General features: G+C 33.5%; 1 protein-coding gene across 1 annotated transcript; it reads left to right on the top strand.

Moving 5' to 3' along the window:
* The first annotated feature begins 9,189 nt into the window (after positions 1-9,189).
* Positions 9,190-16,907, top strand: LOC107404303 (laccase-11). Its single transcript, XM_060820527.1, has 6 exons — positions 9,190-9,297; positions 9,395-9,546; positions 9,652-9,896; positions 10,021-10,149; positions 10,265-10,739; positions 16,328-16,907. The coding sequence occupies exons 1-6, from the start codon at positions 9,190-9,192 to the stop codon at positions 16,905-16,907; spliced, it is 1,689 nt and encodes a 562-aa protein (XP_060676510.1).
* The last annotated feature ends 1,120 nt before the right edge of the window (positions 16,908-18,027 follow it).

The following is an 18,027-nucleotide window of genomic DNA, read 5'->3' as shown; positions in this document are numbered from 1 at the left end:
CGAAAAAGTAATGCATATACGACAATTAATAAAAAAAATCATTTATCTTGTAATACAAATTATTTTTTTGGTCAAATTTTGTAATGCACATATATGCTTAACATTTTTTTATTTTTCCAATAATTAATGTCTATGTTGTATGTGTTTATTGTTCTTTTAACATAATGCAGTTAGCAATTATAATTGATAGCAACCTTTAAATATTGAATTTTTAAGATAATCAAGTTAATAATTATCATTGATGACGACAACCCTCAAATATTGGGTTTAAAATTTGGTAATGAAATCTCTCTTTCCAATTGACCAAAAAAAAAATACATATATATAAATATATATATATATATATATATATATATATTTATATCTTGTTTATTTCTTAAAAAAACAAGGCCATACATTTACATGTTGTATTCAAACTCTTTTTTTCTCTCACAAGTGTTATAATAATGCTTCAGTGGAATGGGTCTATGATGCGCCTTAGACACATGTATGGGACAAAGAACCAGAATTTTGGAACCGCCGCCAGCCCCTTCAGCAACAAAACTCTCTATCTTTCTCTTACTCTTTTGCTTCTGCCGCCATCGCCAAAATCTGGAATTATAAACCTTCTATCATGAACAGGGCTCCTCCACATGTATCATCAAGCAGAATCCACTATTAAGTTTTTTTTTTTTAAATTTAAAAAACCGATAATATAAGATTAAAGATAATTTAAATCTAGGTTTATTTCTTAATTGAATATAACTGATTAATAAAAATGTTCTAAGATCAGTTAAACCTATACCCAGATCTCCAATATAGTTAATTGAATATAATTAATGTATATATATATATATATATATGTGATACATGAATAAATATGTCTAAATAAAAAATAAATTGAATTCAGTAAATTAATTAAGCAAAACCACATACGTGCAATTGATATTAAATATTTGATCGATAGAAAAAATAATTTTATATTTAATATTAATTGCCTTGTTTCTATATCCTTTAATCGTGGATCCGTATCACAAAATTAAATTAAAATAGAAATGAAAACATCTTTCCATGTCCAAACCCTGAAAACAGGTGAGAAATGTTAGAAAAGGACACCCAACCGTAAGGACAATTATTAAGTGTCCACTGATTTTGTTATGAGGATAAATGCAGAAATTAATTTTGTTTACCTGCTAATATGACAAATGATGTGATTATTTATAAACATTCAAAATTAATAGATATTGACTTTTTTTGGCTCAAATTAATAGATATTAAGTTATAAATTCTCAATCATAATTATTAAGTTATAATTAAGAAGATATTTTTTTAAAAAAAGAAAAGAAAAAGAAAAAATAATATCTCCAAGATTTCCTTTTTTTATTTTTTTTGTTTTCCTTCATGGAACTCAAATTCCAAACGCAATCTGAAATTTTGGTGCTTAAAAATCTATTTTCTACTAGTCAAATGAAAGAAACAAAAATGTCCCTGTATATATATGAAAAAGAAATTTCAAACCATAGCCCACATCTTTTTTTTTTCTTTTTTTTTTCTTTTTTTGGGAAAAGAAAAGAGCCGTGCCCCGCAAATCCTTATCAATTGATAATGTAATAATGTCCAACACAGGGAGTCTGTGGCAGTTATTAATTGGCATGCTTATTTAATTTTCTCTTTTTCTGAAAAATTTGGCATGTTTTGCGACTGGTACACATTGGGAATTAAATTGTAAATGAAATTGTCGTCATAGCATTTACATGAATCTCTAGCAGGATGGATACATTTGGTCCATCCAGGAATAGGACCAACCAAGAGAGATGGATTTTTTTTTATCTGGTTACAGAAATTTTATTTTAGAAGGGAAACAAGCATATTTTGTATTCACAACTTTATAGTGTGAAGGACTTATCACTATATCAACTTATTTCATTTGACCAAGAGAGATTTAGTTGAGGATCATAGTGTAAAAGAAAAAATAAATAAAAATTTTAATTTATGTAGTTTTCATTCCTTATAACATATGTATAATACAAAATTATGTATAATAGTTCAAAATATGAAACTTTATATCTATATTGAATGAATAATCCTCAAAATAAAATAAAAAAGGTTCAAAACTGATATATATATATATATATATAAATCAGACATGTTTGTATGGTGGATTGATATTGCAAAATCTTTTTATATAGTAGCAACTGATTCATATATACATATATATATACATACGCACTACTGTGTGCGATGTCCCCAATCTACGACAATTATTTATTACCATCCGATGAATGCATTAGCGTGTAATTAGGTAATGATTATACATGATTATGAGTGTAACCAAACAGTCCGTCCCATTAAAAAATAAACACTGTCTTTCATAATAGTAGAATAAAGAAAATACTACATATGAACTTTTTAAAATTCACATTAATTATAATTTAATCTTTAAAATTTTAAAAATTACAACTTAACTCTTCTAAAAAGATATAAATAATATTATTTTAAAAAATATAAATAAAACAATAAAAAAATAAAAATAATAATTTTTTGATGTATCATGAATTCACTGAATGTTTTCTTTAAGTTTTTTTTTGTGCATAAAGTATAATGAATGTAAATTGCTTAGTTATGTGGTATAAAAAAATTTATTATCTAAATCTAATTAACATATGAACAGATTAAATAATAAATATAAATTGCTGTTTATGTGATATATTAATATCATTTAAATGATATAAATATATAATTAATTTTAAAATTATTCTTTAATGTCAACGTGTAAAAGATTATTTATAGTTATTATTTTTTTTTGACTGCAGAAGAGACAAAAAATGGGGCTGTGAGCGAGCCATGTTTGGGGGAGAAATGGGTGGACGTTATAGAGAGAATGGCTTGTTTCTTTGGTGTGGAAACATAATCCACATGGCATTAAATCATATGGAGGAGTATCCAACTATCAAGTACTTCGGAGTGGTAGAAATTTTTTGATTGGTTTCTTCCAAAATCTAAGCTTTAAATTATTTCCCAATGACTTACATTTTAGCATTTTTTTCTTTTTATTTCAGTTTTAGATAATTCTACTTTTGGCTTTCAAGTTTGAAAGGTTTCAATTTAAACTAACTTTCAATTTATTGTATTTGATCTAATTGAATTTTTGACTAACGAGAATGGACAGTTTTGGATATTAAAATATAATTTTTTTATTTTAATTAGAAGACTTAAATTGTAATAAATTAAAACTAGAAAGTTTAAATTGTTAAAAATTGTATTTAATATTGATTAAATATGATAGAATCGGTAATGACCGTTAGCCAAAATATCCAATCAGACCAAAATACAATAAATTAATTAAAACTTGAATAAGTAAATTGAAACAATTTAAATGGGAAGACCGAAAATCCAATTTCCCCAAGCTATAGGGTATGTGTAAACCTTTGTTTTATTTTATTTTATTTTATTTCTTTATAAATATTGTGGTTTAGAAAGTAGTATATTAATTGACTCAATTTTATTTAATATGATTTGTTTACAATTTTGAAATTTAAAATTTATAAATCATATAATTATGATTTGGTTTACGAAAGCCAATCTAGCGATTGAAAAGGCAGCCGATCCCACCACCATAAAGTCGATAGACCATATAAAAAAATAATTTTTAAATTCACAAACCAAAATAAATAATAATTAATCCTCTACAAGCTTGAATAATTGCTGAAACAAAACCATTTCGTTCGAGGGCATTCTAGTGGTTTTTCGTCACAATAAAAGAATTTCAAATTGAGCTCAAAAATATTTACGCCTTCGTGCATTTATAAGAGAAGTCGCATATCAACATCCAACCACCAATATTAAGATTATGCTTTATAGAGTCCGTCTAAGGTGTAGATATCCACACGTTTTTATCAAACGAATTTATGTAATGTAGATATCCACACGTTTTTATCAAACGAATTTATGTAAAGATGATAGTTTTTAAAAAATTTATTATAAAAAATTTATATTTGTGTATATATATATATATATATATATAAATAAATAATAAAAATTAAGACAATGCCTTTACAAAAGAAAATAATATTATTATATTTATGATTAATTGTATTTTAATATTTTTGATTTGTAAAAATTTTATAATTTAAATTTTTTATTTTTAAAATTTAACGATTTAGATGTTTAATTTTTAAATTGTGCAAATAGATTAAATTCTAAATTTTAAACAAACAAACGTTCAAACAATTTACAATAGTCTATGAGAAAAAAAATTAAAATGTTGATCAATGAAAACAAAAGCATCACCATTATCAGCTTATTTAATCAAAATTAGAGATTTGACCAATATACAAAAAATTTAAAAATTAAAGACCTAAATAGTTATTTTTAAAAATTGAAAGTCTCATTCTAAAATCCTATAAATCAAAGATATGGAATTGCAATAATTAACCCTTATTTTTATTTGAAAAAATTAACTTATTAATCAAAATTCAATGCAAATATTATGTAATTCCCTATATTGTTCTGTGAATTTTATACATAGCCCCATTCATCTTTTTCATATTTCTTCTTTTATTATGGTTGTGGCCTAAACCCAGAAAAGTAGACATGCCTATATATAAATGTAGGATTTTAATATAATATCGACTCCATGAAAACCTAAAATGATTAGCAGAAATTAATTTCCGTTTCAATATTATGAAATATCTGCGTATTTTCCCAAAAACATTATGATGAGAATCCAACAATGAAATATGTTTTTTTTTTTCATAGTTTTTCATATTTAATTTTTAGTTTAAGTTATACAAAAATAATTTAAAACGTAATATTATCCTATGATTGTTATATTTAATTTTTATATTCCGAATCATAAATATCATTATAAACTTTTATTTAAAAAAAAAAAGAAATATATAAAAATTATTTTCGATTTTGATAGGTGGCAAAGAGAAAACGTTTGCGTTTTGTTTAGTAGTACTAGTACCACATGAATGGGTCCCGAGAGGAGAGAGCTCGGTGGCAAAAGCGATAACCTTGTCTTAAATTCCGCCTCCTCCATCAACCGCGAAACCCGTCTTAAATACGGATCGAATTATATAAACAAAAGTTTTTAATATTAAAATTTTATATGGAAAAGTTGTAAATGTCTACAATTAAATGAAAATGGGATATCGTCTTGTCCATCACTTATATGTGACACCAAAAAAGTTTTTCCAAACTTGGGGGACAGGAACTGTTTTGATGTTAAAGTATATCCGATAGCATGCCATTATCTATAATATTTTTTTTTTCCACTTAGCTTTTTTAATAGAAAATTGTAAAATTTGTCATTGACAAATTTGGAGTTAAGTTTGACATCAAATTTACAATTGGTAAAATTTAAAATTGGATTCCATTTTTATAAGGTATGTAAATCTCATATCATTCAAATTTACAATTGGTAAAATTTAACATTGGGTTCCATTTTTATAAGGCATGTAAATCTCATATCATTTAATGAATTAATTAATATTATTTTATGTTTAATTGGTAAAAAAAAATCCAAAAGTGAATTTCATGAGTGATGAAATTTGTCATTGGAGCATGAATGATAAAATTTGACATTAGCATTGATATTTACCATTTAAAAGCCTAAAGTATGTCCAATGACATTATATTTTTCCTTTTTCCATTATAACGTCAAAAAATAGCATAATTATAGTTTTCGTGCTGTCAGATGGCACATTGCAAAAAATATCAATTGTACTTTTATGTCAATTTGATATCAAAAATGTAATTGACATTTTTTAATAATAGATCATATATTACAATAAAATCTGTGAGGTCCACATCATTAAATAGTATAGATTTTAAATTTTTAATTGTTAAAATTAAAGAAAGAGGGATCTAGCCCAATATAATAATATAATTAAATAAAATATATGTTTGTCAATGCTAATTTTTGCCTAATGCAATTGGAGATGTAATACCAAAATTTGGCTTTAACATTGACATTTAGCATTGGAGAAGATATATCAATGCCAAAATTTAGAAATATCAACAGCAAAATGCATTTGAGATGCTCTCATGCTAATGCCAAATTTTTAAAATGCTAATGACAAAATAACATTTACTGTTGCAACACCAAATTTTGGCGTAAGAGAAGTTGTTAAATTCTCTAATGACACGAAATTTAGTAATGCAATTGCCAAATTTTAAAAGTGAATTCCGTTATAATAAAGTTTGTAGGATTCACTATCGTTTTATACTTTATTTCTTTTACTTTAATGTTTAAATTATTATAATTTTAATTTTTAATATTTAACTTATTATAATTTTACTTTTTAATTAATAAAAGTAGATCCATAATCATTCAATAAATATTTATAATTTACTAAGGTCACTTTTTAGCATGTACATGGGAGAACCAATATTAAAATTTAGCTTTGATATTGACATTTATCATTGAAAAACTTATATCAATGCTAAACTCAAAAAATATCAATAAGAAAAGTGCATATGCCATTAAAAATACTCTTGTAACCTCAAACTATTTCCAAGGACATTTATAAAAATACATAAATAAATAAATAAATAAAACTATCCTCGAGGATAAAAAAAACTGAATTTGGTGGTCATGGACTGTTTTGCGGGTCACCTCCGCTAGGTCAGCGTTCTCAAGCATCCGACAAGAAATCAATTGGTCTATTTATATGATCTTAATCCAGCTCGCTCGACTACTAAACATTTATTTGGTCCAATTTTTTAGTATTAATTTCTTTAATTTTTTGTGAATCATATTAAGTTCATTACTACTAGGAGATGAAATTTTACCTTAGGTTAAAGGTTTCGTCATTGAATTTGAAAAGTATATTTTAAATGTTTTTACCATTTGACCAGATCAAACCTATGAATAATACATTAATCTTTTGTAAATTGCTGACAGTAATATTAATGGATTTTATGGTCAGGGATGAATGTCCAAGGGACATATTTATTTTGTTTTTAATTTTTTTGGTAATATTATTGTTATTTTTTTAATTTGTCTTTTCTCTCGGCATAAAATTGGTTGAGATATCTACTCTATATAATAATTTCTCGAAAAGATTTGAGAGCCACAAAAGTCATACCTACTACAGTATCAAATATAATATGCTTGTTCATCTTAATCACTAGGGTATTATAAATCCTCTTATACATCAATTGAGCGCTCAAAAAAAGAGAAAAATTATGGTTTCAAGAACTCCCCTTAATTATCACCCATTAAAAAATAAATAAATAAATAAGGGGCAAACTCCCCGTATCATTCTTTGTTTTTTTTTTTTTTGGCTAAAATTGGGATTCCATTAAAACAAAAACATGAAACAAGAAATATATCCTAGACTCGGGGAGTTTCCAAAGGTGCACTGTCCCGAGTCTCACACCCGCTAAAGGAGAGAGGTAGCCAATGAGGGTCAATTAAGCCACTAAAACCTTGTTTAGCCGCCCATTTTGCCATTGTGTGTGCTAACTTGTTTGCCTTCCTTGGTGCCCAACCAAAAAAAATACAGTCAAAATTAGAAATGATAGATATAATGTTTACAACGATACTCTCTGCTGCCCAATGCAAGCACAGAGCATCAGGCGGCTAGTTTTTTTGGAAAACAGTCTAAGATAACAATAACTGAGTTTAATCACATAAGTTTTAAAATGATAAAATCTTTCATTTCTGAATTTAAAATTATTGTTTGGACCATAAATTGGAATTTTATCAATTTAATATTCGATTATTCAAATATTATTTTTATTATTAATAAAAAATGTCAAATATTGAAGAAGAATACAATGTTCCACATGGTTTAAAAAGTGAAAAATTTTAAATCTTTACCAATATAAATGGAATTCATTAAAGCAATACAAGGAAAAAAAGTTCCAAATCGAAAATACAGGCATATTGACAAGCTCATCACTTATATATTTGAAATATCTTAAATATTTGAAATGGACCAGATCTCACAAAACTTTAAATATAACTATAAGATTCTAAACTATTTAATTTATTATTATTAGAATTTATTTTAATTACTCAATTTTTCTTAATTAAAATTTTATTTTTAAAATTATTTAATCATTAAGACAATTAAATCTTGTTAATTATTCTAAAATGGCAAGCCTGCATATTTAGACAACATATAGTTGGATTTACTATCACATCATATCATTTGTGAAACAACCATTTATCATGTGTAACATAAATTGAACAAGCAACATAATTCAAAAATTTTACAACTTTGTACAATATCAAAATAAAGTATGTAGATCCTATATAGATCTTACAAAATAATTTTATTGAGTGGCCAAGAATAAATGACTTGTTACCCCATTAAACCATATTCAATGGTAAATGTGAATTACTATTTATGCAAAATAATATTATTGAAATTTAAATGATATAAATGTATTACCAATTTAATTTTCTCCAATACTAATATGTACAAAAATGATTAATTATATATATATATATATATATATATATTTTTTAATTTGACTTTTTAGGGAAAAATTTTCTTTTTATAAAATTTCCATATCGTCTAACAAAGCTTTTGAAAATAAACATTTACATAGCCATGCTTTTATATTTGTATATTTTTCAAATTTTTTTTTTTTAAAAAAAAGAAGGAAAACTAAGACCAAACGCCACCCACAAACTAAAAACATTCCAAATACAAACCCGAAATGAACTACACTACATGGTTCCAAATCAGGTGCCCGAAACATTACCAAACAAGTCTAAGGTATAAAGTTTGTGATGGAGAAAATTCCTTTAGCTAATACTTGTATAACATTAACCACCAACCCCTTTTCCTTAACGGTAAAGATCTGAGTGGTTATATTTTTACGTAGGTCTTATTCTTTTATATATATAAATATATATATATATATATATATATATCCCTAATTTAGATATAGTTTATATTATTACTAGAACATGAATTTTGCAGCAATCTTTAACGTACATTCTCAAGACTGGGCTTAAGACACTTGAATGTCTTTATCTATATCTTGCTTACAAGCTTTCATGTACAACTTTTACAGGCATCACCACCTAATTCGACAATACGACAGCCATCTAACATATATACAATATTCTAATTATTAAGCTGCTCTATGTATTACCTATAAAACCAACAGCCTTTGACATCCCAAGTCTCATATTCAAACAAACTTTGACATTCTCTACCTTTTTCCAAATTATAAGCTTTGAAAATGGCAAAAGGCAACACTCATGGCTTGGATTGTCTGTTTCTCTGTTTTTGCTTATTTGGGCTATTTTCAGTTCCTGTCAAAGCTGCTTTAAAGAAATACCAGTTCGATGTAAGCACTTCAAAGTTCAAATCACAATTTATGTTTATATATATGTACCTATACATTACGTAACATTGATTTTGCGCAATTCTTCTGTTTCCTGCAGATACAAGTGAAGAATGTTAGTAGGCTATGCCATGCCAAGCCCATTGTTACTGTTAATGGGATGTTTCCAGGACCTACAATTTATGCTAGAGAAGGAGATAGAGTTTTGGTTAATGTTACAAACTATGCAAGATATAACATGTCCATTCATTGGTATGAAATCCTTATTGGAACTATATATAGCAGTAAGAATTTAACTGGTTCTACTTATTAAAAAATAATCATTGGTACTTAATCTTGTGGATGTTAATTTTGCAGGCATGGATTAAAGCAATATCGAAATGGGTGGGCAGATGGACCAGCTTATATCACACAGTGTCCTATTAAAACTGGGAAAAGTTACACCTACGATTTTAATATAACAGGACAAAGAGGAACACTTTGGTGGCACGCCCACATCTTTTGGCTAAGGGCCACAGTTTATGGTGCAATTGTCATCCTCCCCAAACAAGGAACTCTTTTCCCTTTTCCACAACCTTATAGGGAAGCTAATATTCTCTTAGGTAAATCACATTAATCGACCCACCAAATATTTTATAAGTAATATATCTATATATATATTCCATTTCTTTATTATATAATTAGGACATTTGATTAAAGGCATTAATTTAATTGCTTGGTGTATAGGAGAGTGGTGGAATAACGATGTTGAAGATGTTGTAAAGCAAGGAAACAAATTGGGTTTGCCTCCAAATACTTCAGATGCACACACCATTAATGGCAAGCCAGGACCTCTCTCCCCTTGTTCTGAAAAACGTAAAGCCCATTTCGTCATTGCAATCTATTGAGTATTAGATGAGCCTTTTTTCCCATTCTCAATAGTTTTTTTTTTTTTTTTTTTTTTTTTTTTTTTTTTTTTTTGTTTTGGTAGATACTTTTGCATTGGAAGTTGAACAGGGAAAGACCTATCTACTAAGAATTATCAATGCTGCACTTAATGATGAGCTGTTCTTTGCCATCGCCGAACATAACATGACGGTGGTAGAGATTGATGCAGTGTATACGAAGCCATTTACTACCCAAGCAATTTTAATAGCACCAGGACAGACCACAAATGTACTTGTCCAAACCAACCAAGCTCCTGGCAGATATTTCATGGCTGCTAGGCCTTTCATGGACGCACCACTTTCCATCGACAACAAAAGTGCCATGGCTATACTTCAATACAAAGGAATTCCAAACTCTGTGATTCCAATCCTTCCCCAAATCCCAGCTCCCGATGATACAGAGTTTGCTCTGACCTATAATTCAAAGCTTAGAAGTTTGAACTCCCCTGCTTTCCCAGCAACTGTACCTCTCAAAGTTGACAGACACCTTTTCTACACTATTGGTTTGGGAATCAACCAATGCCTTGTTGTGGTTTTCTGACCACTTTAGAGAAGAAATATGAGAAGAAAATAAAAGAATTCTATTAATCTCTTAAAAATAGAATACAAAAATAAAAACTTCTCTCATGGAGGATTCTCTCGTGGAACCTCTCTCTGCACTCTCCAATTCTCTCTGGAATTGCTCACTCTTCTCTCAAGTTCTCTCTGGAACTTAAACAACTCTCTCTCTTGGAGTTTTCTCTCAATTCTCCTCACTTGGGAGGATTGAGATTGCTCTCTTGGCTTGGTTTTCATGAAATGGTAAGGAGCCTATTTATAGGCTTACAAGGCCACACTTTTCAACATCTTAGCCCACAATTGTTGATCAACAATGGTGGCTGTCAACAATGGTGGCTGTGGTTGGTGAGGCTGTGGTTGGTGAGGTTGTGTGGTTGGTGCGGTTGGTTGGTGCGGCTGGACTTCACAATTCTCCCCCTCCAGTCGCATTTAAAACTGATGGTCATCTGCCATCTATTCCAGCTATGTCTCTGCATAGCTTCAGCTTCTCTTGAGCAACAACTTTTGTTAGCATATCTGCTGGATTCTCTTTTGTGTGAATCTTCAACAGTTTCAGCAACTGTTGACCTATTACTTCGCGTATCCAATGATAGCGAATGTCAATGTGCTTTGTACGGGAATGATACATTGAGTTTTTGCTCAAATCCATGGCACTTTGGTTATCACAATGTATCTTGTAGTCTTCTTGCTTGATGCCCAATTCTGTGAGAAAACGCTTTAACCACAACATTTCCTTACCCGCTTCCGCTGCGGCAATGTACTCTGCTTCAGTAGTGGATAAAGCAACACACTTCTGCAATCTTGACTGCCATGACACAGCTCCCCCTGCAAAAGTGTAGAGATAACCTGATGTAGACTTTCTATTATCAGGGTCTCCGGCCATATCTGCATCTGTATAGCCTTCTAAGATTGGGTCACCTCCCCCGTAGCACAAGCACAGCTTCGATGTACCTTTAAGATACCTGAGAATCCATTTGACTGCTTCCCAGTGTTTCTTTCCAGGATTTGAAAGAAATCTGCTCACAACACCTACTGCATGAGCTTGGTCTGGTACACACCATTGCATACATCAGACTTCCTACCGCTGAAGAATATGGTACTGAAGCCATCTCCTCTATCTCTTCTTTGGATGAGGGGCACATTCTCTTACTCAACTTAAAATGATTTGCAAGTGGAATGCTGACCGGTTTGGCTTTATCCATGTTGAATCTCTTTATCACCCGTTCAACATACTTCTCTTGAGATAGCCATAACCTTCTCTTCTTCCTGTCTCGGATTATTTGCATTCCCAAAATTTGTTGAGCTGGTCCTAAGTCTTTCATATCAAAAGACTTAGACAATTCTTTCTTCAGCTTACTAATCTTCATTGCATCTTGTCCAACGATCAACATGTCGTCCACATATAGCAAAAGTGCAATGAAGTTTCCACCTGAAAATTTTTGAATGTAAACACACTGGTCTGCTGCAGTCCTTTTATAGCCTTGACTCACCATAAACGAGTCAAACTTCTTATACCATTGTCTTGGTGCTTGCTTGAGGCCATACAAGCTCTTCTTTAGCTTGCATACGAGGTTTTCTTTCCCTGAAACCTCAAATCCTTCTGGCTGCTCCATGTAGATTTCTTCATGTAAATCACCGTGAAGAAATGCTGTCTTCACATCCATCTGCTCAAGCTCTAGGTTTAGACTTGCTACTAAACCAAAAATGACTCGAATTGAAGTCATTTTTACCACTGGTGAAAAAATCTCATCAAAGTCAATTCCTTTCTTCTGAAGAAATCCTTTGACCACCATTCGGGCTTTGTGTTTCACCACCTTTCCGCTGCCATCTTTCTTGAGCTTGAACACCCATTTATTCTTTAGTGCCTTCTTTCCTGTTGGAAGCTTAACCAACTCATAAGTATGATTTTTCTGCAAGGATTCCATCTCATCTTGCATTGCTTGCAGCCACTTTTCCTTCTCTTGATGAGAAACAGCTTCCTGGAAACTCTCTGGCTCCCCTTCTTCAGTAAGCAGAATATACTCAGATTCTGAAAATCTCTTTGATGGAATTCGGCCTCGCTCAGATCTCCGAACTTGTAAACCACTGGTTTCAGGAGGTGTACCATCATCTGACCGCTGTGATGGCCCTGCAGCTGCTTGAGAGGATTGAGTCTCCCCCTGCTCATTATCCCCTTCTTCCTCCTGGTCTGCTTCTGGTATATCTTCATGCACCTCATTATCCTCTGTGGCTATTTGTGCTGGTGCTGGATTAGGACAAAAATTCTCGGCACTAGAACTATAATTAGGAGACATTCTGGGCTTTTCAATGTCTTCCATTTTCTGGTTTTCTTGGAATACTACATCCCTGCTTCTAATAACCTTCTTGGTTTTCGGGTCCCATAACCTGTATCCAAATTCTTCGTCTCCATATCCTATAAAGATGCATGGAGTAGATCTTGCATCGAGCTTCTGTCTGAGCTCCTTGGATACATGTACATAAGCTATACAACCAAACACTCTTAAATGAGAGTAGGAGGGAATCTTACCCGACCACACTTTCTCCGGAATTTCAAAATTCAACGGTACTGACGGTGATCTGTTGATTAAGTAACAGGCGGCACGAACAGCTTCTCCCCAGAATGGCTTTGGCAGCTTAGCCATACTGAGCATACTTCTGACCTTTTCCATAATGGTTCGGTTCATTCTTTCTGCTATTCCATTATGTTGTGGGGTGCGAGGGACCGTCTTCTCATGTCGAATGCCGTGTCTTCTGCAGTAGGCATCGAACTCCTTGGAAGTATACTCGCCTCCATTATCTGAGCGGAGACATTTCAGCTTCTTTCCTGTTTCACGCTCTACCATGGTATGAAACAGTTTGAAGTAATCCAGTACCTGGTCCTTTGTCTTCAAGAAATATACCCACACCTTCCGTGAAGCATCATCAATGAAGGTCAGGAAATACTTGTTGCCACCTAATGATTCCACCTCCATGGGACCACAAACATCAGAGTGCACCAGACTAAGCAACTCTGATTTTCTCGATGCAGAGAAACTGAAGGAGACTCTATGTTGCTTACCAAACAAGCAGTGATTACAAGGATCTAGCGCAGCATCCTTGCAAACAATGATAAGCTTCTTCCTTGCCAAAGTGGACAATCCTTTTTCACTTATGTGACCGAGTCTCTGGTGCCACAGATTTTGAGACGCCTCTCCTTCTGCAATATTGAGGCTGTCTGCACATATCTTCACATGAGTCTTGTACAACGTTCCACAAATATGTCCTCGGGTGACAACTATGGCACCTTTCGTCATTTTCCATGTGCCTTTGCTGAAGTAGTTGTCATAGCCTTGCTTGTCTAAAGCTACTCCCGAAAGTAGATTAAGCCGAAGATCTGGAACATGACGGACATCCTTCAAAATGATTGTACAACCAACATTCGTTTTTATCTGAATATCACCAGTTCCCATAATTTTTGCGAAACTGGAATTTCCCATCTTTACCGTACCAAAGTCTCCTGCTTTATACGTTTTAAAGAAATCTCTGTGTGGAGTGACATGGTAGGATGCTGCAGTATCGACTACCCACTCAACATCTTGGGTTGATATATGAAGGCATGTCTCTTCTTCGGTGGAGCAGAGCGCCACTTCTCCTGTACAAGTGACTAGTGTCTCTCCATCCTTCTTCGGCTGATTACCTTGGAGTCTCTGCTCTCTCAACAACTTTCTGCAGTTCTTCTTCATGTGACCCTCCAGGCCACAATGATAGCACTTATACGATGATTTTCTGCCATCTGTAGATCTGCCTCTGCTCTTGCTCCTGCCTCTCCCCCTATCTCGACCACCTCTTTGCTGTCTTCCTCTCTCTATGACGAGGGCATGTGACTGATCCATGCCAATGTCCTTTCTCCTGGCCTCTTCATTAAATAGGGCATCCTTAACCATAGCCATAGTAAGTTTGCCATTCGGGGCCGAATTGCTGAGAGAGACTACCAATGTCTCCCAACTGTCTGGAAGAGAGCTTAGAAGTAGGAGGGCCTGATCCTCATCCCCTAGTTGGTAATCCACAGCAGATAGTTGATTTACCAAGCTCTGGAACTCACTGGTATGCTCGGCTACAGAAGTTCCACTCTGTAATGTGAGATGTACCAATCGCTTAAGCAACAGGGCTTTGTTCCGAGCAGTCTTGGCCTGGTACATGTCCTCCAATTTTGTCCAGAGGGCATATGCATCCGTTTCCTTCGCTACATGATGGAAGACACTGTGGTCGATCCATTGCCTGATCTGACCGATCGTTTTCTTGTTTAATTTCTTCCATTCTGCTACTTTGCTGGGATCGGGGTTTTCGCCTTTAGCTTCTATAGGATCAAACAGATCCTTACAATTGAGGAGATCTTCCATCCGAGGTCTCCAAAGTGTATAATTTGTGGCAGTGAGCTTAACCATAGCTCCCGAAGATGATTCTTCCATTGACATTATGGCTTGACCAAAACTGGAGCTGAATTTGGCAAAACGGAGTTAACCGTTGCGTCCGGAACGGCCGAAAATGGTGGACTTGACTCTTCCGGGGTCAAAATATAATTACCAGAAATTTTGGGGCAAAACGTAATTTCAGAAAACTACAGGGGTCACTCTGTAATTTCCAATAATTCAGGGCTGTTCCGTAATTTCCGAAACTTCAGGGGCTGTTCCGTAATTTCAGAAAATATTGCTGACGTGGCAGATGGTGCTGACGTGGCACCACGTGGCAGATGACGTGTCAGATGACGTGGCGACACGTGGCAGATGACGTGTCGGCTGGCGTGGCAGATGACGTGGCAGGTGTGCTGACGTGGCTGCTGACGTGGCTGATGACGTGGCTGCTGACGTGGTCGTCTTCAACCTCCAGACGGCGCGTGCGGCGCGTGGGCGCGTGAACAGTTGCAGAAAAATTTCAGTCGGCGCGTGCGGGCGCGTGGGACGTCCGTTTTCTCTCCGGCGAACTTCGTTGTTCTCCTCTCGTCGGGTACTTTCACCTGGGATTGTCAAATTAATTATTTGAACAACTTTCCGAAACACCAACTTGAAGAACAATGGCTTTGTTTCTTCAAATTTTGGACCCAAGCTCTCAACCAGGAGCTCTGATACCACTTGTTGTGGTTCTCTGACCACTTTAGAGAAGAAATATGAGAAGAAAATAAAAGAATTCTATTAATCTCTTAAAAATAGAATACAAAAATAAAAACTTCTCTCATGGAGGATTCTCTCGTGGAACCTCTCTCTGCACTCTCCAATTCTCTCTGGAATTGCTCACTCTTCTCTCAAGTTCTCTCTGGAACTTAAACAACTCTCTCTCTTGGAGTTTTCTCTCAATTCTCCTCACTTGGGAGGATTGAGATTGCTCTCTTGGCTTGGTTTTCATGAAATGGTAAGGAGCCTATTTATAGGCTTACAAGGCCACACTTTTCAACATCTTAGCCCACAATTGTTGATCAACAATGGTGGCTGTCAACAATGGTGGCTGTGGTTGGTGAGGCTGTGGTTGGTGAGGTTGTGTGGTTGGTGCGGTTGGTTGGTGCGGCTGGACTTCACATGCCTGACTTGCCTCAATGGAACAAGGCTCACTGCTTCTTTGAACAACATCACTTTTGTGATGCCCCGGATTGGTCTTCTTCAAGCTCACTATTACAACATCAAAGGAGTGTTTACAACCGATTTTCCTGATCGTCCTCCGATGCCTTTTAACTACACGGGAGCACCATTGACGGCTAACCTTGGCACCACATTAGGCACCAGAGTTAGCAAGATTGCTTTCAATTCAAGTGTGGAGTTGATACTTCAAGATACCAATCTTCTCACTGTGGAATCCCATCCATTCCACCTCCATGGCTATAATTTCTTTGTTGTTGGTAGTGGAATAGGGAATTTCGATCCTAAAAGCGACCGGGCTAAGTTCAACTTGGTTGATCCACCTGAAAGAAACACAGTTGGAGTACCAACCGGTGGATGGGCGGCTATAAGGTTCAGGGCTGACAATCCAGGAGTGTGGTTCATGCATTGTCATTTGGAGCTTCACACTGGTTGGGGTTTGAAAACTGCTTTTGTTGTGGAAAATGGGAAAGGCAGAGACCAATCTATTTCGCCTCCCCCTAAAGACCTTCCACCTTGTTAGGATTCCTGCAACATGCAGAGAATATATACCAATTCTTTGAAATATGTAATAAAGTTAAAATTTGTACACCACCGATTCTTTTTCTAATTACTTCTAATAAAAACCATATGTTTCATGAAATTAATTAATCATGGACAGAACTAATGTATCTCTGCACAAATGTAGTTACATTTTGATGAATTTACAGTGCTTGGATATCTATGATTCATTATTAATAATTCTCCATCCCAATCAAACTGAAAATGAACCCTTTTGACTTCAAGATTTAATTATACTGATTCAATTCATCATCTCATGTACTCGATATACGTATTCCCATCAACCGGTGTGTAGATGCGTGATTCGGTTTGCTGTAATAATGTGACCCAAAAAGCTTTCATCTTCATCTACATTCACGTACACATCAAACTTCACGAGCACATGTTCGTTTTAACATCAATTCCATGAACATTAACCAACACCTCTTCCTCTTCTTCTTTCTTTTTATTCGCCCTGCTGTACTTTGGCCCCTGCACCTCCACGGTAATGGAAGTGTCAAGGTTTCGACCGCTGGCTCCAAACTCTTCATACAACAAATGTGAGCTTGGCAATTGCAATATGCTTTCCATTGTCTCTCATATTTTCAGTACATGACGTGCAATTCTAGGTGGAAGTGAAGGTTTAGGATGCTTGGTCGACCATGGAAGCTCAACTTTCTCGTAAAGCATACCGAAAGCTCAACAATTGTTTTGTAGAGTTCAACAGTGAACAAGACTATTTCTTATTCTACTTACGATGCACTCTGATGCGGCGCAATGATTACATGTCATACTTTCTCTCAATATGGAGTCAAGTGTGCGTGTGTGTATAGATATATATCTATATATATATATATTTTTTTTTTACTAGCTATAGTTTGATCGAATTAGGATCTAAGGCTATCACTAGTGATCATTAGCAAAGATATTAAGGAAGGTTACCTGGAGGTTGTCAACACTTTTTTTTCCCCAACAATTAACGAAGATATATAAATATTTTTTTAAAAAAAAAAAAGGCAATATGCCATAAATGCATCATTTTTCAAAATCAGCTGGAAGGGAATTAATTAGATGGAAAAGCATTTCTAATTCTATTTTGGGGC

This window comes from Ziziphus jujuba, chromosome 9 (assembly GCF_031755915.1).
Source record: "Ziziphus jujuba cultivar Dongzao chromosome 9, ASM3175591v1".
Taxonomy (NCBI): Eukaryota; Viridiplantae; Streptophyta; class Magnoliopsida; order Rosales; family Rhamnaceae; genus Ziziphus; species Ziziphus jujuba.
The sequence above is the reverse complement of the archived record's forward strand: the minus strand, read 5'-3'. Positions and strand labels throughout refer to the sequence as shown.

Bases quoted from the DNA above. Each gene is read 5' to 3' on its own strand.
- LOC107404303 (XM_060820527.1), top strand. From the start codon at position 9,190: ATGGCAAAAGGCAACACTCATGGCTTGGATTGTCTGTTTCTCTGTTTT. The intron at 9,298-9,394 runs GTAAGCACTTCA...TGTTTCCTGCAG, and splicing joins TAAAGAAATACCAGTTCGAT to ATACAAGTGAAGAATGTTAG. The intron at 9,547-9,651 runs GTATGAAATCCT...TTAATTTTGCAG, and splicing joins TATAACATGTCCATTCATTG to GCATGGATTAAAGCAATATC.